General features: G+C 46.9%; 6 protein-coding genes across 6 annotated transcripts; 4 read left to right on the forward strand and 2 right to left on the reverse strand.

The window, feature by feature from the left end:
- The first annotated feature begins 255 nt into the window (after window positions 1–255).
- GGS25DRAFT_146177 (uncharacterized protein) lies at window positions 256–1375 on the forward strand. The gene has a single exon (XM_049256363.1). It carries the CDS (start codon window positions 421–423, stop codon window positions 1144–1146), a length of 726 nt encoding a protein of 241 aa, XP_049120580.1. The 5' UTR covers window positions 256–420; the 3' UTR covers window positions 1147–1375.
- GGS25DRAFT_146126 (glutathione synthase) lies at window positions 1376–3826 on the reverse strand. Its single transcript, XM_049256362.1, has 4 exons — window positions 3057–3826; window positions 2914–2989; window positions 2707–2849; window positions 1376–2656 (listed from the first exon to the last, which is right to left on the reverse strand). Exons 1-4 carry the CDS (start codon window positions 3344–3346, stop codon window positions 1606–1608), a joined length of 1560 nt encoding a protein of 519 aa, XP_049120581.1. The 5' UTR covers window positions 3347–3826; the 3' UTR covers window positions 1376–1605.
- A 1806-nt stretch (window positions 3827–5632) lies between these two features.
- Window positions 5633–11089, forward strand: GGS25DRAFT_146220 (uncharacterized protein). Its single transcript, XM_049256364.1, has 3 exons — window positions 5633–5795; window positions 5949–10933; window positions 10997–11089. Exons 2-3 carry the CDS (start codon window positions 6018–6020, stop codon window positions 11004–11006), a joined length of 4926 nt encoding a protein of 1641 aa, XP_049120582.1. The 5' UTR covers window positions 5633–5795; window positions 5949–6017; the 3' UTR covers window positions 11007–11089.
- A 669-nt stretch (window positions 11090–11758) lies between these two features.
- Window positions 11759–15308, reverse strand: GGS25DRAFT_478153 (actin-related protein, ARP8 class). The gene is made up of 3 exons (XM_049259908.1): window positions 14846–15308; window positions 14703–14781; window positions 11759–14617 (listed from the first exon to the last, which is right to left on the reverse strand). Exons 1-3 carry the CDS (start codon window positions 14883–14885, stop codon window positions 12505–12507), a joined length of 2232 nt encoding a protein of 743 aa, XP_049120583.1. The 5' UTR covers window positions 14886–15308; the 3' UTR covers window positions 11759–12504.
- A 540-nt stretch (window positions 15309–15848) lies between these two features.
- On the forward strand, window positions 15849–16874 carry GGS25DRAFT_146319 (uncharacterized protein). The gene is made up of 2 exons (XM_049256365.1): window positions 15849–15998; window positions 16172–16874. The coding sequence occupies exon 2, from the start codon at window positions 16174–16176 to the stop codon at window positions 16855–16857; it is 684 nt and encodes a 227-aa protein (XP_049120584.1). The 5' UTR covers window positions 15849–15998; window positions 16172–16173; the 3' UTR covers window positions 16858–16874.
- Window positions 16875–22176: 5302 nt separating this feature from the next.
- GGS25DRAFT_146369 (uncharacterized protein) lies at window positions 22177–24748 on the forward strand. Its single transcript, XM_049256366.1, has 5 exons — window positions 22177–22334; window positions 22470–22551; window positions 22605–22957; window positions 23006–24261; window positions 24318–24748. Exons 2-5 carry the CDS (start codon window positions 22529–22531, stop codon window positions 24588–24590), a joined length of 1905 nt encoding a protein of 634 aa, XP_049120585.1. The 5' UTR covers window positions 22177–22334; window positions 22470–22528; the 3' UTR covers window positions 24591–24748.
- Window positions 24749–24870: the final 122 nt, after the last annotated feature.

The raw sequence follows: 24870 nt of genomic DNA on the forward strand, positions 1-24870 counted from the left end.
CCAAGCTTGACCGTATCACGGCCTTATGTACATACCTACATATGTCGCCGTTTGTTTTCCTACCCAGGTACTTAATGTACATTAGGCACATACATACTGCCTCCCTACCCCTCTGCGTTTGCAGGCACCTATAGACATCTCGTATGTCTTGTTGGTATGTGTATTTAGTCACTCCTCTCGCACTGCGTTCCCCATCAAATGTTTTCCTTCCTTCCTACCTCGCCTTCCTACCAACAAGCACGAACAAGTCTTGCAAGCCATCTAACCTTATGCAATCTGTTCCTGGTATCATAGCAGGCTTCGCCATAATCTCTACCATCAGCCACATATCCACGCATCCATCTACCGACTAGAAACGGAGAACTCGGCAAGCAAGTAATCTCGCGGTTCATCGATGAGCTCGTAGCCCATAGTCCCACTATGAGCGACGTCGCCGTGGCCAACCGCATGCTGGTCACTCTCCGACGCGAGGACATCGGCCTATTCGACCCGCGGCGCCCGGACAGCAGAAACTCTGGCGTCGTTACGGAAGGGACTATCTTGGTCTTCACAGACGTAGGCTATTTCATTGATCGCGTCAACTCCTTCCTAGAGAATCCGATCAAGGAGACCTACAGCCACTACATATATGAGCACGAGGCAACTATATACGAGGTCCAGATCCAAACGCTCTTCGGGTCGCTCCTCCTCGGCGCGGCCGCCACGTGGTGGACCTGCGAAATGAGCAGCGCCGAGCGCCGAAATCTCCGATCCAAGGGCCTCGCCAAAGTCCTCGATGCCCTGAGGACGCGCTTTGCGAAGAAGTGGGTGGACTATAGTGAAGAAGCAGACTACTATGATTCGTCTACTATTATTAACGAGGACGAAAGCGTGAATGGAGAGCACATCGGCCTGACCATCACAGAGTTCGACAACGACGGGGAGAGCCTGCCGCGCTGGATCCTAAACACCATCCGAGACCGGCGAGCCGAGGTGGAGGGCTGGGATTGGCATGGGATTAGTACCTGGCACCCCTATATCTACGACGCGCCCCCGGAGGTCGTGTCGGTCGTGCCGTTCCCCCTCACCGACATGTCGCTCAGCCAGTATATGCGGCATATCGAGGAGGCGTTGCACGACATCGCACGCACCCTCGATCTCATATGAATAGTGAATCATGTGGACTAGGTAGTGTATAAAGGCTGGGGTACCGTCCCCTAGGACAGGCAGTAACTATGTACGATAGCAAGAAATGGTCGCCGCTCTGATACCTGTAGTTAATCGTTTGTATCGCCGAGACGATGGCTTAGTTCGATCGTGGAGAAAACGGTTTAGCGGCTGAGTATCAGAAAGCAGGGAGGTAGTCATGTTGTTGATGAGTTTTCTATGCTTGGTGACCTAGACTAGGTTTAGTATAGATGGTTAACGAAGACGGAGATCACCCAGCCTTTTCCCCGGTAGGATGATTCAACAACTGTAGATTGGCCATTCTTGAGAATAACATAGCTATCTATAGCCATACATGTAGGTAAAGCACATCGGTTAACTACGGTATACGTATGTGTCCTGAAACAGGCTATGTCAACGAATACCTACTGAATGTACTTCAAGATGGAAACTCCTCAGCTAGATCGCACCGCCAACTACATCAACCAAGCTACAGCTGTCCATACATCCAAACCCAGCAGCTACGCCGCCTTCCTCGCTTTGGTCTCCCTTCGTGCGGAGGAGATAGCCTGCCTGTTTGTTATGCAGTATCTCCCCAGACTGCTGGTTCCAGATGCAGGTTCCGTATATGCCCAGCTCGCAGATAACGCCGCCGTGCTCTAGCTTGCCGTTGCGCAGGATCGTGTTCTTGACGGGCGGCGGCGTGATCAGCTCCATTAGGATGTAGGATGGCCAATGAGATTCCGGTATGGACTTGAGGAACGGCGGGATCGCAGACCGGTATATGTTGTTACCACCCCCCTCCCGCTGTGGCTTGAGGACGTAGCCTTTGCATAGCTCGGGGTCGGCGGCGATCTTTCGGGCCTTAAGTCCGGATTCGGAGTCATCTAAGGGATAAATATTCGTAAAGGTGTTCTTTAGGTTCGATAAGGATACGGTGTCTTTGGCTACGACGAAACGCGGTAGTATGGGTGGGTTGGAGGGCGTCTCGGGCGTTGCTAGGATTTGCTGGACCTTCTTCGTGCCGGCGACCTGTGTCAGTACTGTCGGGCACTTGATGGCTGCTGATCTTTCCAAATGATATCGACCTTCCCAAGCTGACTGGTTGGGGTAGTCCGACGGTCCATACCCTGATCTCATGTATATGACGGCCACCTCAAACGTATGGGAAGGTAGTTGAGGCGGGTGATATAAGAGTTGACGACCCGAGCCCTCGGCAAGTGTTGTGTGCTCCAAAACTTCTGAAAAGGGAAGTCGGAATACGGGAATGTGTACGTCCCCAGACCGTTGGAGTTCGTATTCGAGATGACGTTGGTCAAATATATTTCTCTCGCCTCCCTGGACAAGAAAGACAACACAGGTCGGATGGCTAGTAGACGAGGGCCCGTATTGGATAAACGCCTCTTTTATACCTGAAGCGAGCCTGGTAGCACTGTCATTATCAGGCAATTGCCAAGATCCTCTCCCTACAGGACTCTCCAAGAATGGATACTCCGTCGAAGCTAAAAACCTAGGCTGAGTTAGCATTCTGGGTCTTCTATGTGAGTTGGGGGTACTGACTTGTGAAGTGATGATGTTCGTGACGATAGGCCTCCAAAGGAGGAAGCGATGGTATTGAACTCGACCTGTTTGATCTGTGGAGTAGACCCTTTACTATCTTGATGAACCATATAATCGGATCTGAAGAGACCGAGACTTTTGTGCTGTACAAGGGATGAGCTAACAGAATATAACGTGACGGAGCAGACAATAGTCTCATCTCCCTACCTGGACGTAACCTTCTTCCTTGACTCTGATATGAACCTTCCATAACTCTGTTATAAAGTCGTCACTATCACCAATTCTATTTCTCGTTAATTCCCTAGCTTGTAACACATGGTGTACCTACACCGAGAACGTTGTAAACTTACTCTTTCACAACTTGAGCGAGAAAAGCTTCATCTTGGCTGATGGACGCATATAGCTCATTGTAAGTTTCCTGGACAGCGATTCCCTGGTCGAAGCATACTCGAGGAAAGGGGCTCGGGAATAGAGTAACGGGAACGGCAGTTGCCAGTATTCCCGCTGGATCAGCCTCAGCGGCAATAACAGCTGGAGGTGGTCGGACGGTCAAACCATGGGCTAATGACCAATCCTTGACGACTTCTGTCAACCTTTCACCCTCGTTAGGTGTAATTTCAGATGAAGAATCTTCAGACATGCCTCTGGCTGCGATGAGTGCCGATGTTGAGCGTGATATTAGAAAAGACTTGTGAAGTAAGGTTTATGTACTTAGGTACGTTTTTACCAAGTCTTTTGAATGTTGTCTTAGTTTTAATTCTTCAAAGGTTGGTACAGTAGGTTAGAGATCTGCTATATTTGGGTCCCTGTCTCGGTCCCTAACTCAGTCTCACACTCCACGGTTTGGGACATGAGGCTATAAATACCTAAACCACCTACACTAGACACATTTTTGTAAGCAGTATAGTACAAGTATGTATGCAATTTGGCTACTTATGTACGGAATGGCTATATAGGCCAGGTACTTGGCTCAAGGTACTGTGTACTAATCATTGTGCCAGATCCCCATAATGATTCTCTATAGAACTTAGATTGTCAAAGTACTGTTACTTGTATTATAGTTGTATGTACCTACCCCCCGCTTAGAGATATGCATGTATTATTATGTGGAACATCCCCGGGCAACGAGGGGCTTGATTGATTTAAAGTACATACTTTAGCCCGGATGACGTGATGACAAATTGAACTTTGATAGAGGGCATTCTCATCGGTTAATATTCGGGTGAAGGTGTATTATGTATAAGTACATAGCCATTCAAAGGTTTCACTAAGTTGAATGTCTATCCATTTGTCTTAACGTTATAGCATCAAATAATCTATAGAGACGCTATGAAATACAGCACTATAACAGGCACATATAGAATTCAATACCAATGATAATGATAGCAATACATTTGAGATGCCAGTACAGATTTATCATTGATCTTACCTACATAGCTCATAAGTACATACATGTGCATATGTGAAATGTTTGCTATGTAACTATAACTACCTAGGTAACTATGTATTTGTAGAGGTATAACCTTACTAGGTATACTATGTCCACGTGACATATTCTCTTGGCAGTGCCGCGTTCGCGATGGGTTAATTGGGCTACCGACCTACCTAACTACCTACCACACATACTTAGTTACATTATGTAGGAAATGCGGGACACTCTCGATACGCGCGCGTTAACTCCAGATATCGTAACCTACAAGAGGATCCTAACCTAGATCGCAACATTCCATCATACTATATCTTCTTCAGGCCCATTTGCTACTGACCTAGTATGTAACGTCTTTTCCTACTAACTTGTATAAGTATATCTGTTGTTGATATAGACAACCGGCTTAGTTAGACAGACGTTGCTGATAAATTCGAAGCCCAGAAAAAAAATTGAGAGAAAGAAGTAAAACTTACAAGGCCATTTATCTATCACATAAAACTCAGCATTGCCTATCTCTCTACCTACCTATACAAACATATTACCTACATACCTAAGGTATATTCCTAGTAATACTATCGATTGATCACCTTCAGTGCAATGGAAAGGAAAGTGCTATCCATGAGCTGCCAGCTGTCAGTTGGCTCTCTCATTTTCCTGTAACGAGAGTTGCCATCACCCATTCTCCATCTTCCAAACGATTATGATATCTTCCCTTCGCCACATACCCCAAGTATGTTCATCAACTATCACCGACGCAGCCACTACATATTGTTTCTCTGCCTCACATACCTGCCTCTCTATTAGTAACAACGACAATAACCCTTGTTTCTATTTATTATTTATTTGTTTATTTTTCACAGCGAACGTGAAGAGCTGATACTAGGCTCGTTACTCGAGTCGATAATAAAGTCGATGATAAAGTCGATGATAAAGTCGATACCAGAGTCGATACTGAACACCATATGCTCTAAGAGAGTTACTGTTTACTCTCTGAACCCCTGGCAATGAGTTGCCCGTTGCCTATCACTCAGTCGACCATACTCAGTCGACCTTACATATGAACAATCCCCGTAACGTATCTTTTTATGAGACGAGGATAATCTCTGATGATTTTTAATTCTTCAAGATTTATTACATCCATATTTACATCCAGATTCTCTGATCTCATTTTCTTCACCTCTACCATCTCCATCACCTTCATCTTACTCAACTTCATCTTACTCACCTTCTCTGCATACCTGCCACCTAGGCATAGCATCTTCATCTTCACCTACGCCACAGCTTCCTTTTTGCTGCACCTTCCCATTTAATGTAACTTCCATCGTGACTTCCTTATTTCTTTTCCTTGCCTATTGGTACTAGACCTACTAGTAGTGCCCTACAGAGTACATCACAGGCCTTCTAGGTACCCTAGGTACCTAGCAACGTCTGGTATATCACTGCAATCAATTGATATTTCTTCGAAATACATACCCAGCCTACCTACATCTTCCTCTTCCTCTTCTACATACCCCTTCTCATCATATCGTCATTCTCATCCCGTCCGCGCAAACTCTCTTTAAACATATCTCAATACATCTCACCAACTTCAACTCCTCATAATCCCTTAAGCCAAAGAAACAATATCCGGGGTCTGATACCTAGAATCCGTTGTTTTACGGTAAGTGGACACTCCTCATATTTCATTTCGCTATCTTGTCCTTTCATCGCTATATGACGGTTTCGTTTCGCGATATCCGTGACTTTCTAATTTTAAGTCACCTTAAACGCCGCGAGTCAATTCTAATACTGATATTATTGTTGAAAATATTAGGTCTTCTAGCTTTCAAAAGGTCATTTCATTCGTTTGCTATATCTCATTTTTATGAGTTAAGCCGTGAATATGGATGACCCATGGGATTGGGATGTCGATAGGGTGGTGCAAGAACTCTGCTCCGAATATCGATCTTGGGAACCTCCAACATCCCGATTCAACTTCGCGGCCCCTGACCTACTTGCACCTGTGTTGCGAGAACAGGAAGTCGATGGCCATACACTTATAACATATGGCCACAAGGATCTGTGCAATGAATTGGGAATCAGAATCGTGAAGCATAAGGCTATTTTGAAACATGCTATTGACATTTTCCGCTCGCGTAGCCAACGTTATCGACTACATCAAAAACGTCTATCATCCGACTTTGAAAACGACAATGAGAATCAGATGAATGATTCCCTCAAGCCACAACTTGCGCCTACTCCTACCACAGCCACGTCAATCAATGGCCAGTCTGATAACCCTCATCTGGCCTTTGATTCCTCCGAGCCAGAAATGCCTGCTCGGAAAAAGCGACGAGTTGCTCCTACGTCGTTTAAACCAACTCGCAACATTCCAGTCGAGGTAAATGGGAAATACCTCGGTCAGGATTCATATACTAACCTTGATGTCACTACGGATATCGAGTCGTTAGATGAAGGTGACTCCCACTTCAATAGTCCAGTCAGGTTTATTCAACGCCGCCATCTACCGCATGGGCGGAAAGTGCAAGTTCATCGACTTTACAAACGATGGCTATTGCGCGACCAAGGTTTTAAGAAAGACCTTGTTATGAAGGCTGATACAATGCCCAGGGGAAGAGCTCACATTCCAGCCCACGACGATATAATTCTCCCCTTGTATGGGGATTCGGACCAAGAATATGATCCGAAGTCCTGGAAAGAGGTCAAGGCTGAAAATTTGGAACGAAAGAAAGCAAAGAGTCGACGCGGGCCCAGTCTCGACGAAATTCAAACTGTGCTCGACCAGGCTATCATGCAATTTGCTTCCAATTGGAAAGAACGCAAACTCCCGAAGTTACTTAATAAAGGCCATCAAATCTGGACAAGTGCTCGAAAGGGCGGCCTGAAGATATCGCTTAGAGAAAACCACAAAAGCCTTCATAGGTGCATATCCCGCATTGCAAAGCTTCGTGACGAGTTGATGGCCCAGTCTTGGGGTAGCATAGCCAGCTTGAAGGAGATGACCCCAGTCATGCAACAGACTGTTGAAGACAGAGAATACTATTCATCACTTATTAACATCATCAAGGCCCCGAATGCACCCGCAAAGATTAGTACGGCTCAGCCTCGCACTTCTGCAAGAAGCGTTAGAAAAACAACGCAGATTGCAAGCGACGAAGAATTATTGACAAGCGAATCTGAAAGCGAGTCTGAAAGCGAGCTTAGCCAATTTATTGTCGATGACGAGCCTTCTCCATCCGCTCAACTTCACGATGATTTCCTTATGGCTACCGGCGAGGATGTTGATACTTCGCACATGCAAGAGCAGCCCGCCAGTCAGCGCCAACAGAAGGAGGTGGCTGTAGACGTGGAACCATCAGTAATCATCGACCTTACACAGCTCGATGATGATGATGATGATGATGATAGTACTGACTACCCCAAAACCCAAAGTGAGACCCAGAAGCCCGATTCGAAGTTCGTTACGCCTTCCAAGCGTTCGAAGATAACTAGCCGTGAGACGGGAGGGCCGACAAGAGTCAAATCACAGAAAGTTGAGCTTGAACCCAGGAGATCGCCAATCATCCTTGGAATCGATGATTTGGAGCCAAATAAGAAAATGGTAGCCGAAGAAATTGCAAAATTCTTCAGGGAGATTATATCCATTCTCTTCTCGGTTGTTCGATTTCAGAAACCAGACAAAGTCTGGGCAGATTTTGTTGTTCTGCCCATACGAAAGCACCAATACCCGCGTACTGCCAACAGTTCTTGGGAGCATAAGCTTACTATCGTCGGGTATACACTTCTCCGCACGATGGAGATTTATAGAACCGGTGTCTGCTTCCCAATAAAAATGTACAAAGAATTCACGGTTGAGACTAGAGAGAAAGTCGAAACTCGCAGGTTATATGAGGGAGAGGATACTTTAGGAACATATCTGAAATTTCTAAGTGACCTCGCTGATCGGTTTGACTGGACACCGATAACTGATCTTCAGCCACTACAGGCCGATAAACTTGAACCTCAGCCAGAGTCAGCACAGGCTGATGAGTCCGAACCCCAACCACCACAGGTCGATGGACTTGAACCTCAGTCAGTGGAGCCTACGGAGATTGACGAAAATCAAATTGTCACTTCGGACTTCGCAAACGATGATGATGAGGAAGAGGAAGAGCTGTCCCCATCAAAGAAAAGGAAGAAATTTAAAAAGAAGCCTATTCGCAACCAAGAAGCTAAAATCCTCAGAGAAGATGATCATGCACGAGTGGCAGAACAGGGTCGTCGGCGGAAAGTTTTGCGAGACAAACTTGCAGCAACGGAAGCGTCAGGTGTAACGAACCTTGGCAGCCAAAGGGATATGATCATCAACGAGATCAAAGAAGACTCCCAAGGATTCATCTACATTCATCCCGAGATCGCAAAGCGTATCAAACCTCATCAAGTAGCAGGAGTTAGATTTATGTGGGATCAAATCGTTGATTCAAGGTCTAAGCAAGGCTGCCTTCTCGCGCACACCATGGGTCTTGGGAAGACCATGCAGGTTATCACGCTCTTGGTGGCCATCGCAGAAGCTGCAGGATCTGATGACCCGACAATTTCCTGCCAGATACCTGAAGAGTTGAAGGAATCCAAGACTCTAGTTCTTTGCCCTCCCGCCCTCGGCGATAACTGGATGGACGAGTTGCTTTTCTGGACTCCTGAAGAACACAAGCTCGGCGAATTTTTCAAGGTCGATTCAGCAACTCCTCCCGAAAAGCGCGAGGCGGGCATACTAGCCTGGGATGAGCGTGGTGGCGTTCTCATTATTGGATTTCAACTCTTCAAGGACTTCGTTAAGATCGAGCAGTATCGAGAGATATTGTTGGATGGCCCTAACCTCGTGGTGGCCGATGAGGCGCATTATTTGAAAAATCCCAAGGCGCAACTACATGTCGCCGCTTCACGATTCAGAACCCAGAGCAGGATTGCCCTAACCGGCTCTCCTCTGGCCAACAACCTGGAAGAATATCATTCCATGATCAATTGGGTTGCCCCAAATTACTTGTCGGACATAAAGGAGTTCAGAGCAGAGTATTCGATCCCGGTTGGTCTCGGGCTTCAAAAAGACGCTACTCTATATCAACGTCGAAGGGCTTTAAAGATGCTACGAGTCCTTACGAAAGAAGTTTCCCCAAAGGTTCAGCGTACGACAATTGCAGTGTTGAAGCATGATATTCCTACTAAGCAGGAATTTCTCATAACTGTGCCGCTCACTAGCCTGCAGCGAAGAGCGTACGAAGCCTATATCAAATACCACCAAAGCTTGGCGAATAAACACTGTGCGTTAGCCTCTATAGACATACTCTGTATTCTCTGTGCACATCCTTCCATATTCGTGGATAAGTTACAGAATGAAAAAGAGGACGCCTCAAACGAGACTGTTAAGGACCCTACTCTGACTGAGGAGCTCATTAGCAATGAGCTTACCCTCCTCCGCAAGGAGAAGAACTTAAATTCAACTTCTCACTCTTGGAAGATCCTCATCCTCGTCGTTATTCTAGAGGAGTGCAAGCGCGTGGGTGATTCGGTGCTTATCTTCAGCCAGTCTATTCCTACCCTCAACTATCTAGAGCAGATTCTACGAAAAGGCAAATTCTCTGTCGAGCGACTAGATGGATCGACTCGTATGAACACACGACAGACCATAGTCAAGGATTTCAATCAAGGCAACACAGATGTGTTCCTCGTTTCTACCAAAGCCGGCGGGCTCGGCCTTAATATTACCGGAGCCAATCGAGTTGTCATCTTTGATGCTAGATTCAATCCCCAGGTAGAACAACAAGCAGTTGGTCGAGCATATCGTATTGGGCAGAAGAAAGCTGTTTTCGTCTATCGCTTTTTGTGTGGTGGCACATTAGAAGATTCGGTGCATAGCATAGCTGTGCACAAGAAACAGTTGGCCGACAGAACCATCGATGCTAAGCACCCGATCCCCAAATCGGAAACGCTAAGCACGAATCTGAAGATGCCCACGGACCCTGAGCAAAGGGATATCAATGGTTATGTTGGTAGAGATATTGTGCTTGACAAGGTAATTGAAAAGCACGGGCGCGGTATTAGAGCCATTACAACCATGGACACCTTTGAGGAAGAGGCCCTTGAAGATGCGGTCCTAACACGGGAAGACTACGATGAGGCTAACAAACTCATCGCCCAGAATGCAGCACGCAGGTCAGGGGTTGCACTCCAGATTCCCGTGGAAGACCAAGGAAGTGCCAACGGCTGGCAGCCAATACAATCACCAGCATCTTCCACCCAGCGACCTAATCCGGTCAATTCTATTCATAATGATCAACGCGTCTCGAACGCGGTACCAAACTGGGAAACTACACCTACGCTTCAGGTCCCGCAGCCTCCCCTGTCCAATGCTTCCCATCAACATCAGCCTTTGCAACCTATTCAGGGAACTTCAACGCACATAGGACGCCCTGCCGAACCGGACTTAGACAATGGTAAAGATTTTCTATGGGAGTTGGGACGACGTTTCTCGGCAAATGGCAGCACAAGCAATAAGCTGATAGGTCAACAAATTGTGCACGCTATTGCAGCAGAAGTCTCGAGCCGAGATCTCGGAAGGTCGGAGAGAAAGGCTATTATAGATGCTGCATCATCCGCACGGTTTGTTGAGGCCATGTGTATCCAACTTTTCTCGCCTCTTCAACTTGTTGGAATGAAGCCGTTAGAAATCAGCATAATACGCACTCGCTGGGACAGCTTAACGGAAGCCGAATGGGAGACGCAAAAGATTACCAAGGGCCGCCAATCTAAGGTAGATTCTCAGTTACGGCAACATTCCTCGTCACACTTGAAAGGGTAGAATCAGCTAATCGCCAAATCTGATAGCATCTCGTAAACAGCCCCCGAAAAGCCTCGTCTACTCCAGAGGAGCAACCCAGCAGTAGCCATCAGAAATCACATCGATTGGACGATCGAGGGGCAATGGAAGCTATAATGCAACGCAGAAAGCCGAAAGACCGAAAACCCGCGCGTCTTCCTAGTTGGGCTATAGATGCGGTCTCTAGACAAGGCCGCGTAGCTTCACCTTCGCCTTCTTCTTCTGGCGCTTCGCCTTCGTCTTCACATCCTTCGTCGTCACATCCCGTACGCAAGACGCCCTTCGGCTAATGCCTAATGATATAATGCCTGTAATCACGGATAGGAACCACATGAGAGGAGAGGAGGGGAGGGGAGGGGAGGGGAAGGAAATTTCGAGGGAAGGAAAGGAAAGGAAAAGAGGCATGTTGTTATGACTTCTTACACAAGACGCTAGATTTAATCTACCTCCTAATCTACCTGCCTACATACCTACACACTGGGTACCTTGGCAGGTAGGCACCTACCTGCCTGTATTGAGACAAACTGGTTAGCTGTCGCTGGGTATACCTACAATACCTACTTGAGAGCCAAGTTAGAGCTACCTACCGTACTGAATAAATGTTGACTGATACTCACAATGCAATGAGTTAGGTACCTACCTTATAGATGTGAAGCTCTCTCTACGTGAACATGTTTCCCTTTGAGGCTTTTTTTTTTTACTTCCCTACGGAGTACGGCTAAGCAAGCAAGGGGCTCTTGTAGAAGTTCTTCTTAATATATATATATATAGCCCATCCCTTCTACCCCTTTACTTTCCTTATTTTCTTTCCTGTACGATTCCTACTAAGTTGTAACAATATGTAGGTACCTACGGAAAAAAGCAGTTTCGGTACCTAGGTGTAGATGTAAATTAATCGTCTTTGATTCTCCTTTTTTTTTTTTTTTACCTAGGATCTATTAATTTACCCATCTCTTTTTTTTCTTCCCTTCCCCCTCCCCTTTTCTCTCCGATAGCTGCCTATCCTAGGTTCATAGATAGATATCACGACTTTCTCTTCCGTCCTACACCACTACATAGCTACCTACCTACTATGTCACGTAGGCAGCCGTAGAGGCTAGGTAGATAGATAGATGCCTAACACGTAGGTACGTAGTAGCTAAGTGCTAACTAGCTACCCATCGCAAGGCGCTTAGAAAAGGGGGGAAGAAGGAAAAGAGTAGGAGAAAAAGATTAAAAATTATCACAAACCACCAACGCCCTACATAAAACCCTGGCCGAACTTATCCCCGTTTGGAAGTATGGCGATACATGCCTACGTACGTACTCCAGATATCAAAAACCCAGCTTAACTTCTTTTGGGCTTTTCATCTTTGGTCCTATACCTCTGTCTGTCTACCCCATAATAAACGGGTGAAAGAAGAGGGGCATGTTCTATGGCTATTCATGGCGGCGATGTCCGCTTCCTTTGATATTAAGACACATGTAAAGAGAAACTTTCCCCCGATATTCAGCTCAATATTCCTCGTAGCGGAAATTACCATGCCCAGAGGACCTTGTGGTGCAAAACCCTAGCACCAAGCTTCTCGAATTCGAAGGGGGTGATCCAGCTATCATTAGCAGGGAGCTTGGCGAAGACGCTAGCGCCCTTCCAGGCCACAACTTGCTCGTCCATATCACGGGCGGAATGCGTGATGAGGATTCGATCCGAGAGCTCGGGACGACGAGTTTTCAGCTTCTCTTCGAGGACTTGTGTAAACCCCGTAGTCTTAGATCCACCGCCTACGACCATGATGCTGCCGAGATAATCACGCAACTTCTTTTCGTCACTCTTAGCAGCATTCTGGATGCTCGTCAAGATCGCGATGTCGAGAGGCACTACCGGTAGAACAGCATCGCGCTCGGCAGCAATTGCCTTGGCCGTGCGCGCTGCCGAGTCTACAAACATACCAGCCGGTGGTACCGGGGATGCGCCGTTACGCGCCGTCATTGTGCCATTGGGCGCTGGGCTGCCAGTTCCCGTCACCGAACCGTTCCCACCGAAGTGAAAAGTAGGTGGAACTGGGGTCGCAGCACCTTCAGGGGCTGGGGATGCTGCGTTTGAGCCTGCGGGTGTGCCGTTGTTAAGATCGCCTCTTAGGAAGTTGGAGAAAGGCTGTGATTTCTCTTTCATAGGCGTTGCAACGTTCGGGTCAGTAGGTAGGTTCTGGAATCCATTCGCATTAGAAACCACGGAGGGCTTGATAAGAGCAAGTATGGCTAGTTGTGCTGCTGATGTTGGGTCATCAGGCACTTCGACATCGTAGGCATTATAGGATCGGTCTAGAAGTTTTCGACGGCCACGAAGCTTAGCCGAATTATCAAAGATGGCAGGGTCATAAAACCCCATTGGTGCGAGAATGACTTCGTCATAAGTCTTGAACTGATATAAACGGGTCGGCTGGTTTGGAGCGCGGAGATGGAATGAGTAGAGCTGTACTGATATGTCGTTTTGTGCCATTGTGCAATATTTAGTCTTCAGTTCTTCAGCAAGGAGGAAGTCGTATCGTCTTCGAAGATTAATATCTTGATAGGGAAAGTTGTCGTAGAGCATCATTTTCATAAACGTTTCCGTGACGTCGTAGCCACCGTACTTGAGATTGATGCGAGAGTCCTCAACGCATAACCCATCTTCTACACACGCAATCGATGTCTTCTGAGCACCAACGTCAACGACGCACGCTTGCGTATAGCCAGCGCCGAAGGTTGCCGCCATACTTTCTTGTATGAAGCATATCTTGCTGAATTCGAACCAGGTCATGCACGACTTCAAGATTTGTTCAACGTACTTCTTGTCGTAAAGATCAGGGATAACGACCACACAACTGTAGTTCCTCCAAGCGCTATTCCTTGTCAACCCAAGCTCTTGTCTGATAGCTTTATCTAGCAAAGTCTCGAAGTCGTCATATAGGTGCTCGGCAGTGGTATAATCGTCTTCGTTGAGCAAGCCATTCTGCATGGGCCACCATAGTTTGAACTTGGGATTTGAATCGTCGGGAATACGTTGTGCGGATTGGCCGATGAAGCACGAAGCTATCGAGTTGGGGTCATCTATAGATTTGACATCTGTCCATTCGATTTGTAGAGGGTCGTTGTGTAGCGGAATCTCTTCAGACTCTGTTCGTCTGTTGTAATTGACCACTAACTCTTTCGAATTGGGGAGCACTTTGTGCTTGTTGGAACGCATCACCACCTTCAAATCATTGCACATCTTCTGGTACTTCTTGGACCACTCCTCGCCGTATTGTTGATCGGTCGTTTTAGCCTCGAACTGACGACGAGGGAGGGCCTCATACATCTCAGACTCGGTCTGGGGGAATTTTGTGGCGATGGCCATGGGTATTGTCTTGGGCAGGGCATCGCTTGCAAAGCCTATTCTAAGATTTTGGCTTCCCGGGTGTATGACAATCACCTTGGAGGAATCTAGGCCATCGTTGGCGGTTGGGGCGCCATCCTCCTGCTGAATCTCGGGGACTGGGAGTGGTACTTCAACGTGTCCATTGCGCGCAAGGGCTCGGTCGCGATCTTTCGCAGTTTGGACAAGCCTTTCCCTGTTCGCCTCGGCTTGCAATCGAAGTGCCAGTACTTGGTCATCTCGTTTCATGTAATCCCTAAAAAGAAAGCAAGGGAATCAGCTTCGCGACCCAAAATAATATCATTTTTCTTTTTTTTAGATAATATTGAGACTACACGTACGTATAGTAGTTCTTTTGGTTAATTGGAGTGACATCAGGCCAGCTCGTCTGTTTCATGCCATTATCGGTTCGTTCGAGCCCTTTCGTGAAAACGCGTTAGCGACTACTTGGATGGAGGATGCGCGCGAAACAAAAGCGACTAACCTTCCCGTAGGAGGACCTTCTCGCTAACTTTACCAACCATGACTATGCCTGTTGATTATATGGTCTTGATGGTGGTGCTGGTGTTATATTAGATGCATCGAATTTATCTCGATGTGCTTGTGTTCTCTAAGGAATGTGTTGTGGGGGAAAGAGAGAGTTGTGAAGAGGAAGAGGAGGATGCGATTACATTGGTGTTGTGTTGAAAAATAATAATATTGAGTTTGTTAGGTCTCCAGCTTGGTCGCTCTTTTTTTTTCGCGTCTACAATAGAATTTATCTTTGAGCTCTCCGCCCTCCGCCTTCCACTTTCCTCACTCTTCTTACGGCCGGGCCATACCAAATCACAGATCAAATCAATGACTGGTAGTCGCAGCTGTGGCCGATAAGTAACTTCAAGGTTCAGCCTACATACTGTAGTCTGTAGGACCAGTGTAGGTACTCCGTATGTTTTGCTAGGTACAATACCTAGGTACATACGTTACTGCTCAAGGTTCCTGGAATGGACCCCGCTAAGCCCCATGCGGAACTAGAGCAGCGGAGTCGGTAGCTTAATTCTCCTATCATCCTTCTAATCAGAAGGTACGAATATTAGTTACTACGAATATTGAATACTGAAGCTATGTATTATCTGATTAACAAGCGGAACATGAGAATAACCTACTACGACATACAACATTGAACTATATAAATCTTCATTTTGTCCTACTGAGTTTTCAAATCCTCAATCATCTGGATACATGTATTTGTACGTGTACATCAGCTTCCAAACAACATTAATAGTACCTACCTAGTAGTAACTTGAAGTACATAGCATATACCTCGATGACAACGGTTCAACCCCAAAATTCTAGTCCAGTGAACCAACACTGTACATCTCTTCTTTCAAGAAAACGCATAAAGACACTCTCTATCAACCAAACCTACGAAGCCTTTCTATTCCAGAATTATATAGCTCATTTTTACGGTCTCTGTGGTTTATGGACATTGAAGAGGACTACTTGGTACTTAAAGGCTTCACAAAGTCACCTGACAACTTGAAGTTTATGACGTCGTTATTTAACCAAAGCACCATTCCCTGCCAGCGCTGAGTCGCAGCCTGTGAGATCTGTCCATGTCTCAACTTCAAAGGTTACGCCACACACATGAGTCAAACGTAGGTAACCAACTTTGAAATCACTTCTTACGTAGAAGCCATTAAGATCATATCAAGATTATATTACAGATCTTTGTATTCACAAATCCTGTCTGTACCTACCTCTTTGCCTCATTCTGTAGTCCCATCAGCATATATCAAGTTCACTTAGACTTGCTGCAAGTACTCCATAGCCATGGCACCCATTCCAGTTTACACCGCCAGTCCTATTGTTGCTTCAAAACCCGATGGAGTGACGCCTCAGACTGCTCAACCACCCTCTGCACCCTCTGGTGAAAAACCAGCGACTTCTAGTGCATCACCCACCTCGACTAGCCAGTCTTCATACCCGCCTGCTCAGCCAGGTGCTGCACCTTCATTGCCAGCTCCAACAGGCACCACATATGCGCTTCCTCAGCCAACCCAAACCTTCAACTATAATGGTCCCCCAGCGCCACAGCCTGGAGCCTTTCCGGCACCGTCAGGTGCTACTAGGACGCATATCCCACCTCCACCAAAAGCGGGCGAGAAGTATCAAACACCTCAGCAATTGACTACACCGCAGCCCGCGAGTATGCCATATCCTCAACAGATGTCTATCCCCACGCCTACTGCGTCCTATCCATCCCAGCAGCGTGGTACTTCTACAGCCGAGGCACCTAACAGCTATAGCCTAGAACATCCACCTGGATACCATCAAAATGCCAATGCTTCCGAGGTCGATGGCTATAAGAGGTTAGCTACTCAACAGAGTGAGTTAGAAAACCAGACAGACAGTTCAGAAGGGGTTTGGGGAACAGCGAAGAAATGGGCTCAGCAGACGGGAGAGAAGCTTGCCGCGGCGGAAAACGAAGTTTGGAAGAAGATCAGCAAGGACTAATATTACGACAATAAGACCGAGAATTCGGAACGGTTTATGCTATGTAGCTAGCTGGTCTATTATGTTCTAAAGTCTCGGCGCCAAAATTAGCTATTTTCGGATCTACTGGAATCGTTTTCGTAGCGAAATAAGTATGTATAATATCAACGGCATTCACGGGACCTGATTCTGAGACAGTCAGATGTTGTCGAGGTATCATTGACTGTGCCTGAAATTCGACGAAGAAATTAATTTTTACCTATTAGTGTAGTTCGCAGTTCGCAGCGAAGTTGGGTTGCAATGTGAAGTGACGATAGTTACTCAGGTAGTCAAAGATAACCAAATGAGCGGATGAAAATTCCACTTATAAAATATTTTTATAGTGCTTGGTTAATGCTAGCTACTAGGTAACCATGACTGAGGTACGCGGCACTTACAAGCTGTCAGTCTTCTCAACCAGGTTTTCCCCCTTCGCTATCAAGTTCCGTTTCCATCAGATACCTGGGTATTGCAAGGTATGAGGCGGAATGCATTGATATGATCTCCCAATATGTTCACGCTAAGTACTAGGTATCCGGGGAAGTGATCTCGTCATCGTCGACCCGCGATTTTCGTGATAAGATGCGAGCGTTGCTAATTTTAAGGAGGTGAGCTGCGCATAACAGTGAGCATAAAATAATTTCCCAAACAAGCCATCAACTTTATGCAACATGCCGGGCCCATCCCGGAAGCCTAGGCCGGGGTGGAGTAGACAGCGGCCCCATAGAACGATCCGTAGAACAAGTGGAAAGACTTAGAGCCCACAACCTACCCACTCCGACTAGGTATACGACGCGATCTGGCAGGAATTGATTAAAATGACACCCTCCATATTCGGTAACCTAGCAGCGGTCTACAGGTCAGAATTCTTGTTTATTGTCAAGTAGGGCTGGCAGCCATTGATAGCACACCGAATCGTATTCGGCCATGGACCCCTGGAATAGGAGTTTTGGCGGGATTTTCCTTTCGGTAGTTCCATAAGGCTACCACTCCCGCTGATAGACGATGTACACGTAAGGGAGGCTTGGGTTCCGTACCATAACCCAAGTGCATACACATGCAAGCACTTTGAATTATTAGTTAACGCAGCCACACTCGGGGTTTGTCTGCGCCCCGATGCGTAACCCGCAGCCACGACTACGTATGTAGGCAGACTTGCATACGCCTACATCTGCGATGGGTGCGGGGGGGTTGTGTCCATGAAGCATGAACGATCTATTATTCGATGAACAAGACTCATCTCACTTATGTTTCCAACACCATTACCCTAACCTAGTATTCCAGACACTTAGTAACTAGTAACCCAAGCAATATTTGATTTTAATGCAAGGGTCCTTCATTTATGCTTACGTACAATACATACATGTCTACCTATGTAGGTCCTAGGTATGTAGATAGTGGTAGATAGTGGTAGATAGTAGTAGATAGATAACGGCGTGATCGATAAGAATGTTTATGGTTCCTGAAAATCAGGTACGTACGCGATCAGGGATCTGAAGATCCCCCGCGTGCAAACAATATGACGATTGCTATTACAGCACGACAAGGTCGTAGGGTGATATGTATCTCCCGGGGAGAGTTCCCCAGGCGCGCCAGAGAGGGGCAATACCAAACAGAAATGACATTGAGGGATTGTCAATCCCGGTACAAGTAACTATTTCGTAATATATCTCTCCTAGGGAAACAATAGCCTACTGATTGTAAATCTTGATAGCAGCCTCGCTTTTACATCTGAAGTAGCAACGAGAACTTGGAAATGGCAAATACACACATGTAAATCTACCAATACATGCCCAACATACAGCAGACGTCTATCACATCTCCATCGTAATCATCTCTGATCGCAGCGAGGTCAACACAATGGCAAGTAGGTACCACAAGTGAGATGAAGGATGTGTGATATGTACATACCTACCAGCATAAGACAAGATTACGTTCAATGTTGCTATGTATTGGCCATAATGCCAGGACCTCGGCACCATGTTTCTCTCGAAATTCTGTCAAAACAGAGAGGGGCCGAAAGTGATATCGAATCATCTAGTTCATAATTGAGATGGGGGTACCATAGTAAGCATAAGGCGGTAGGGTTCAATGTTAGCAGCCCAACTTTCTCGCCTGTGAGGACACACAGGAAGCACTGACCTTCTCATCGTAGTTACTGTATGTATGTACCTGCGTTCAAAACCAGTTATTCAGATACACCGGTAAGGTGTTTTGGTACTAGTGTAGGTATGGATGTTTCTAAAAATGACTTACAGATACTAATACCTACTGTGCCCTATCTAGATTCAACTCGGTTAGGTATGTATAGGTATGCACGTGAGGACTTGATAGACTTGATAGACTTGATACAATTTGATATTTTTAGTATTTCCCTGATTGACTGAGGAACAACAATGCCACTTTAGGTCTTTTGACGATTTATTTCCTTTTTTTTCCTTTTCCCATTAACTACTTCTTCACCAAGGTGGTTGAGATGCATACATACTACTAGTAGTGTAGATACATAATAGTTAGTTACATGTAATGAAAATAAAGAGACAAAAAGCGCCAAGAAACAAATGTCGAAGAAAGGTGGGACTGTACCTCTTACCACATTCAATAAGTACCTAGGTACATAGTACTACATACATACAATAGCACTGAGGTATGTAAGCGGGACCGGACAAGGGACAAGGGACAGGGTTTGTGTTACAGATCCTGAGACGCGTCAGGGATAAGACCCCTGACCCCTACACCCCCTGCCTGCATATTATTCTCCGCCGGGCCAATCACGAGACTGCCCGATGCAACTGAAATTCAACTTCAAACGCGCTCCGCTGGCGAACGAGACGACAACTCCTAATACAATTCTCTGTTTTTGACTCAGAAATCGTCCAATTTCAGAGCCTCTCGGGCTTTCGAGTACGCTCAGCCAACAAAAAATAAAATAAAAAATACTTCAGTCTGCAGTTGGTTGTTTATGAACCAGAGCTTACGAATCCCCACACTCTCACTCTCATTATTATATACTATTACCTATTACCTATTACCTATTACCTATTATTACCCATTACCCAAGGTACGTATTACAACTTGTATCTACATACCAAGACCTTCCTCAAGTGCGTACATGTATGTATGTATGTATGTCCTTGTATACATATACAATATACCCTACTATGTGTGTAGTATTGCCCTGCTTCGTCTGTTATACCCCCCCTCCCCCCCTCTCCCTCCACGATCGCGCCAGAGTTTTATCTCGTCCCTCCGGCTACACCATCCCAACCATTCAATCAGGTCGCTTCGCTTCTAGGCCTGTCTGTCACTATTGGGCCGCTGTCGGTGCTCCGGTGCCATCCATCTCATAGCTTCATCAGCTGGTTCTTCCCCTGCAGTCCTTAGCTGTCCCATCTGCAGATAAGCTCACTCAACTCCTACTAGGCATGCGTACACTGATCAAGCCATCGGTCTCACTACTTCAGCCTCCATCCATCAGAGTGCCGCATCTAAGTCGGCTAAATTGCTGCTACTTGTGTCTTCTGGCTATAACTTTTGACACCGACGGGTGTTAGACTTTGAGTGCTCGTTCATCTGCATGCCTCCTGACGTGTTGGACGAATCCGCATGCTCCGGCGTTGCCACCCAAATTGATTCGACAATGATTACGGCCCTACCCAACATTCCCGGGCTACCTAGTTAATATCTTATAGATGTGTTCGCGGGAGCAAATTCATGCCGCCAGGCACAGAATAAACAAACTAACCCAACAGGTCGGTTCGTGGGGCTTAGTTTTATTAGTTGTTGTACCTTCAACTAGGTATCGTGATGACTTGTGATGACCGCAATTATATGCAATGAGTAGTGTTTAGCAACAGGCAGTACGAATTCCCATGGCGATTTTTGCTAACCCTGGTTATTTCACGAGACCCCAGGTATAATGTGTTTCCAAAACTTTGCCCCTGGCTGATAGTACTGTATTGTGTTTTCGAAAAAACCTGTCTACTCCAGATCGACATATCCGGCTACATAAGTGTCATGGCTGTGTCATACGACTACATGGGAATCTTGTCTGCGCACGCCGAGCATACGAAGACAAGGTACATGTCCGGAGCCCGCTTTCGCGGCTCATGAGGGTCGCCGGTCGTTGCATCTCTTCAGCCTTTTTGTCAACCCACAACGACCATCTGAGCTTTAGAGTATGATCTCTAGCTTTGTGCCACATGGTCGGACACTAACATGAGACCATTCTTTCACCTCATGTGCGGCTCAACGAGTTTAGCTAAAAATAGTGAGTGATGCTTTACTTACCTACCTAAAGAGGTAGAGCTTCTTCTGAATTTGGTCATCTCAACCAAAGTTCATTTCTTTGAGGTAGTCTGATGAAAACCCATTTTCTGCTCGACATCAAATTGCGTTTATCCTGTTATATCACGATCCTTGTTTGACTATTCCAAAAGAGTTGGAAATTCCATGGGTCATTCTCCGACTAGGGCAATCCCTAGTCAGTGGTCTAATCGATTTCTGGTCATCTCTTACATGCTATGTACCCGAGCTCCATCCAGCTCTCCGCTCCCCCATACGCTCGCTTTGTACCATATTTCAGAGGCTTGATCATTCCTCGCAACACATCATCGAACGAACAGATGTAACCCTCTGAACCCTGGTATTGTAAATCCTTGCAGAACCCGCCCGCCGGTCCGTGCCTGGCCCTGTCTCTCTCGCGTCTCCCACTCTCTGGTCTCAGTGCTCACTTTCACTCATCAGCAAAGCCAAGCTGTACATGTACTTCTTCACACCCCATCTCTGATGTCCCTGTTGAGCTCACAGACGTGGCCAGGCTTGTATCAAGAAGTCCCGGCTTAGCTCCTACCGATGTTCCGAGCCTGGCCCAGCTTAACCGCGTTGAATTGAGAATTGACTGTCCATGGATAGTGCCTGTTGCTCTCAGAGCCTTCTTATACATACCATACCTCCTGGTGTTCTGCACCGCCCCTCCATTTACCTGCTCTTTTACTCCTCCTCTCGCCTCGCCGCGCTCTCCCTCACCCACCACTTACCAAGGTATTCTACTACTAGTCACTCCTTTTTTCCTTATTTTCTAAAACTTGAAATCTATTATATTGCCACTCTGGTTCATAACACTGGGAGCTGGCTCTCTTCCCACCTGGACATACAACAGTCTATGTGAGCAAAGCACTTTCTAGCTTATCTAACGAGCCGTTCTATTCCTAGACGACTCACCACGCTCCTTACAACGCCTACTCATTTTTGGCCTTCGGCTCAACGCTATTATTATTATTCTTCGATTTACAACTTTCGCTTTTTTTATACCCTCAATTTTGAGACATCGCCTTTCTTTTTATGTTTTGCCTGGTATTCGATATCTACCTCGATCCTTTTTTAGAATATCCTAGTCATATTTTCGGACCTGTTCACCTTCGTGGCTAGGTAGCTATAGTTGATACTATTATTACCCTGTAAGTTTCGGGGAGATCGCCCGGCCGCTTCGTAACACGCTCAAATACGTGGAGCCTGTCGCCACGTCTGGCAGTTCACCGGTCTCTCAACCAACATGCCTCCTCGTCTTGACTAACCTTCCCTCTCGTATTTAGTATAGAAGCCGGAATATACCGAGCCACCTTCACTTCTTTATCCAGTCATATTCCCAGCCATGGACCCAAGCCAGGCGCAACTGTATGCACAACTAAACTTGATTTTTATCTGACTCGGGCTCACAACAATAATAGGAGACAGCAAATTCAGACGCCTACTTTCACTCTTAATTCTAACGACAAGTTCGTTAGAGAGGTTCCGCCACCTCACCCACCGCCATTAACCAACATGAATAGAAACGAGTTGTCTTCTCGGGGAGAAGGTCAAGTGGCGCCTGTCGGCGTATGGACGACGCCGACCTCCCAGGAAACACGAGCAAGGCCTGCTACTATCCATGAAGGCTTCTCATTTTGTACTGGGGACGAATTTGGAACAATACCTTCATGGGGAACACCGTCGGGCTTGACAATTCACACGCCAAGCGACACGATGTCACGACCTGTTTCGATGCATCAAGACTTCTACCCTGTCACCACGATGGATAGCAGTGAGTATCGCTGGAGTCAGATCGAGGCTATCGTTAACCATAGTTCAGGCCCATGGGGAACTAAGTCGTGTGAAGACCATATTGAGATGCCCAACTTTGACGTCGATATGAATATTGGCCAAGCTTATACGGCAGATGAGGCTATTCCAATCATAGACCTGAGATATTCCGGTGCTCAGATGGAAAATGATACGATGGGCTTCGAGTCGGGTCCGAACCCTCGCCGCATGTCGGGCTCTTCGTTCACGGTATCTACAGCCGGTGGTTTCTCTGATATGACTTCATATGATGAATTCTCGGCTGCGCTATCCGAAGCGCCGTCTTTCACCTCGGACTACCCGCCACCCTCCAATCGAAACTCGCTTATGTCATCGACTCAGCTGTCGCCGGTAGCCTCTCCTCGTATGACCCCGCAGGGTCGCTCTGACCTTGTCCGGACTCAGAGTCGTGGTCGTGGCGCCTCACCTTCTCCGCGGCCAACCATGAGATCTGCTCCTTACACCGTGGACAGCAGCGCCAGGAACAAGAGGTGGTCTACTGGGTCCTACGGTACCTCCAACAACCGCCGGCCGTCGCCTTTCGTTTATCACCATACACACGAGTCTTTTGGCGCGCGTTTGTCTTCGAGGCATTCATCGCCTACGATCCCGAACCATCCACTTCCGCTAAACTATGGCAACCTTCAAGCTGTGCAACACCATCCCTTCATGGTATCGCAACCGCCAGCCTTCCGGAATAGCATGCTCCTTCCGACGCAGCTACCCTCCCAGGCATTCCACCCTGAGCCTCGTCATTTCGAGAACCCCCCACCGTTGTTATCTCATGGATTATTCAGGATGTTGCAAAGCAATGCCGACCCGCATTCGCTACATGCACACTATACAGATCTATCCGACCCACCGGATCTATACGCCTCCTTACAGGAAGAACAAATCCCCCCGCCTCCTGAAGACATGAATCCTTCTGATCCGGACCTGATTCCCCACGAGCAGGAGTTGAGGTTTGAGGGCGATTTGTATACTCCGAAATGGGTTCGCGGACACGGAAATAAACGCGAGGGATGGTGTGGCATTTGCAAGCCCGGTCGATGGCTGGTGTTGAAGAATTCTGCATTTTGGTATGACAAGAGTTTCACCCATGGCATCAGCGCGGCCACCGGCAATCCGTTCCAAGAGCCTCAGGAGACGAGAAGAATGGATGGTAATCCAGACGTCTGGGAAGGTCTTTGTGGAAGCTGCAACGATTGGATTGCTCTGGTAAGCAGTAAGAAGAAGGGCACAACTTGGTTCAGGCATGCGTATAAGGTAAGAATATTGAAGAGAATTGACGTATGACACTTGATTTACTAACAAAAATCCAGTGTCATTCACACCCCAAGGTCAAAGACGCTCCTAAGCGACGACGCGAGAGTAACAATACAAGAGCTGTTGGGGGCGGCGTTCCAATGACGAGGCCCAAGATCGAGCCGCAGCCTACAACACCCCAGGCAAAGGCTACGGCGGCGTCCGCAGGCACAACGCCAACCCCCAGACCAATCTCTGCCTCGATATCTCACGAACGGATGGTCTTGCCAGAGCAACCTCAACCGCAGAAGACATTTCCTCCTCTTGAGGGGTTGACCAACATGATCTAAACTTTTCACTTCGCCCAAACCATGACCTCGAATGGTCTTTTTTCTATCTGGATATATTTTGGACGAGCAACGACATATTTCCTTGGATTCCCCCTCTTTTTGTCCCCCGGACGGTTTATAGACGGATAACGGACCTTCAGCTGGCTAGGTAGCGCATCCTGGCAGCATTTTTTTGCTCAGCTGGCTTCTCATTTCACCAATCATTGAATCATTTATCATTAACATTCGACATTATACCCAAATTACAACCAAACCTTTTCATCCAACTGGAGCTGCTATG

This window comes from Hypoxylon fragiforme (assembly GCF_022984875.1).
Source record: "Hypoxylon fragiforme strain CBS 206.31 chromosome Unknown GGS25scaffold_2, whole genome shotgun sequence".
Classification (NCBI taxonomy): Eukaryota; Fungi; Ascomycota; class Sordariomycetes; order Xylariales; family Hypoxylaceae; genus Hypoxylon; species Hypoxylon fragiforme.

Coding starts and splice junctions, on each gene's coding strand:
- GGS25DRAFT_146220 (XM_049256364.1), top strand. CDS start 6,018: ATGGATGACCCATGGGATTGGGATGTCGATAGGGTGGTGCAAGAACTC.
- GGS25DRAFT_146369 (XM_049256366.1), top strand. CDS start 22,529: ATGGACCCAAGCCAGGCGCAACT. Junction 22,958..23,005: donor TGTCACCACGATGGATAGCA/GTGAGTATCGCT, acceptor ACCATAGTTCAG/GCCCATGGGGAACTAAGTCG. Junction 24,262..24,317: donor GGTTCAGGCATGCGTATAAG/GTAAGAATATTG, acceptor ACAAAAATCCAG/TGTCATTCACACCCCAAGGT.
- GGS25DRAFT_478153 (XM_049259908.1), bottom strand. CDS start 14,885: ATGGTTGGTAAAGTTAGCGAGAAGGTCCTCCTACGGGAAG. Junction 14,782..14,845: donor GAAGGTCCTCCTACGGGAAG/GTTAGTCGCTTT, acceptor TTTTCACGAAAG/GGCTCGAACGAACCGATAAT. Junction 14,618..14,702: donor AACCAAAAGAACTACTATAC/GTACGTGTAGTC, acceptor CTTTCTTTTTAG/GGATTACATGAAACGAGATG.
- GGS25DRAFT_146319 (XM_049256365.1), top strand. CDS start 16,174: ATGGCACCCATTCCAGTTTACACCGCCAGTCCTATTGTTGCTTCAAAA.
- GGS25DRAFT_146126 (XM_049256362.1), bottom strand. CDS start 3,346: ATGTCTGAAGATTCTTCATCTGAAATTACACCTAACGAGGGTGAAAGG. Junction 2,990..3,056: donor CTCGCTCAAGTTGTGAAAGA/GTAAGTTTACAA, acceptor AACGAGAAATAG/AATTGGTGATAGTGACGACT. Junction 2,657..2,706: donor CGAACATCATCACTTCACAA/GTCAGTACCCCC, acceptor AACTCAGCCTAG/GTTTTTAGCTTCGACGGAGT.
- GGS25DRAFT_146177 (XM_049256363.1), top strand. CDS start 421: ATGAGCGACGTCGCCGTGGCCAACCGCATGCTGGTCACTCTCCGACGC.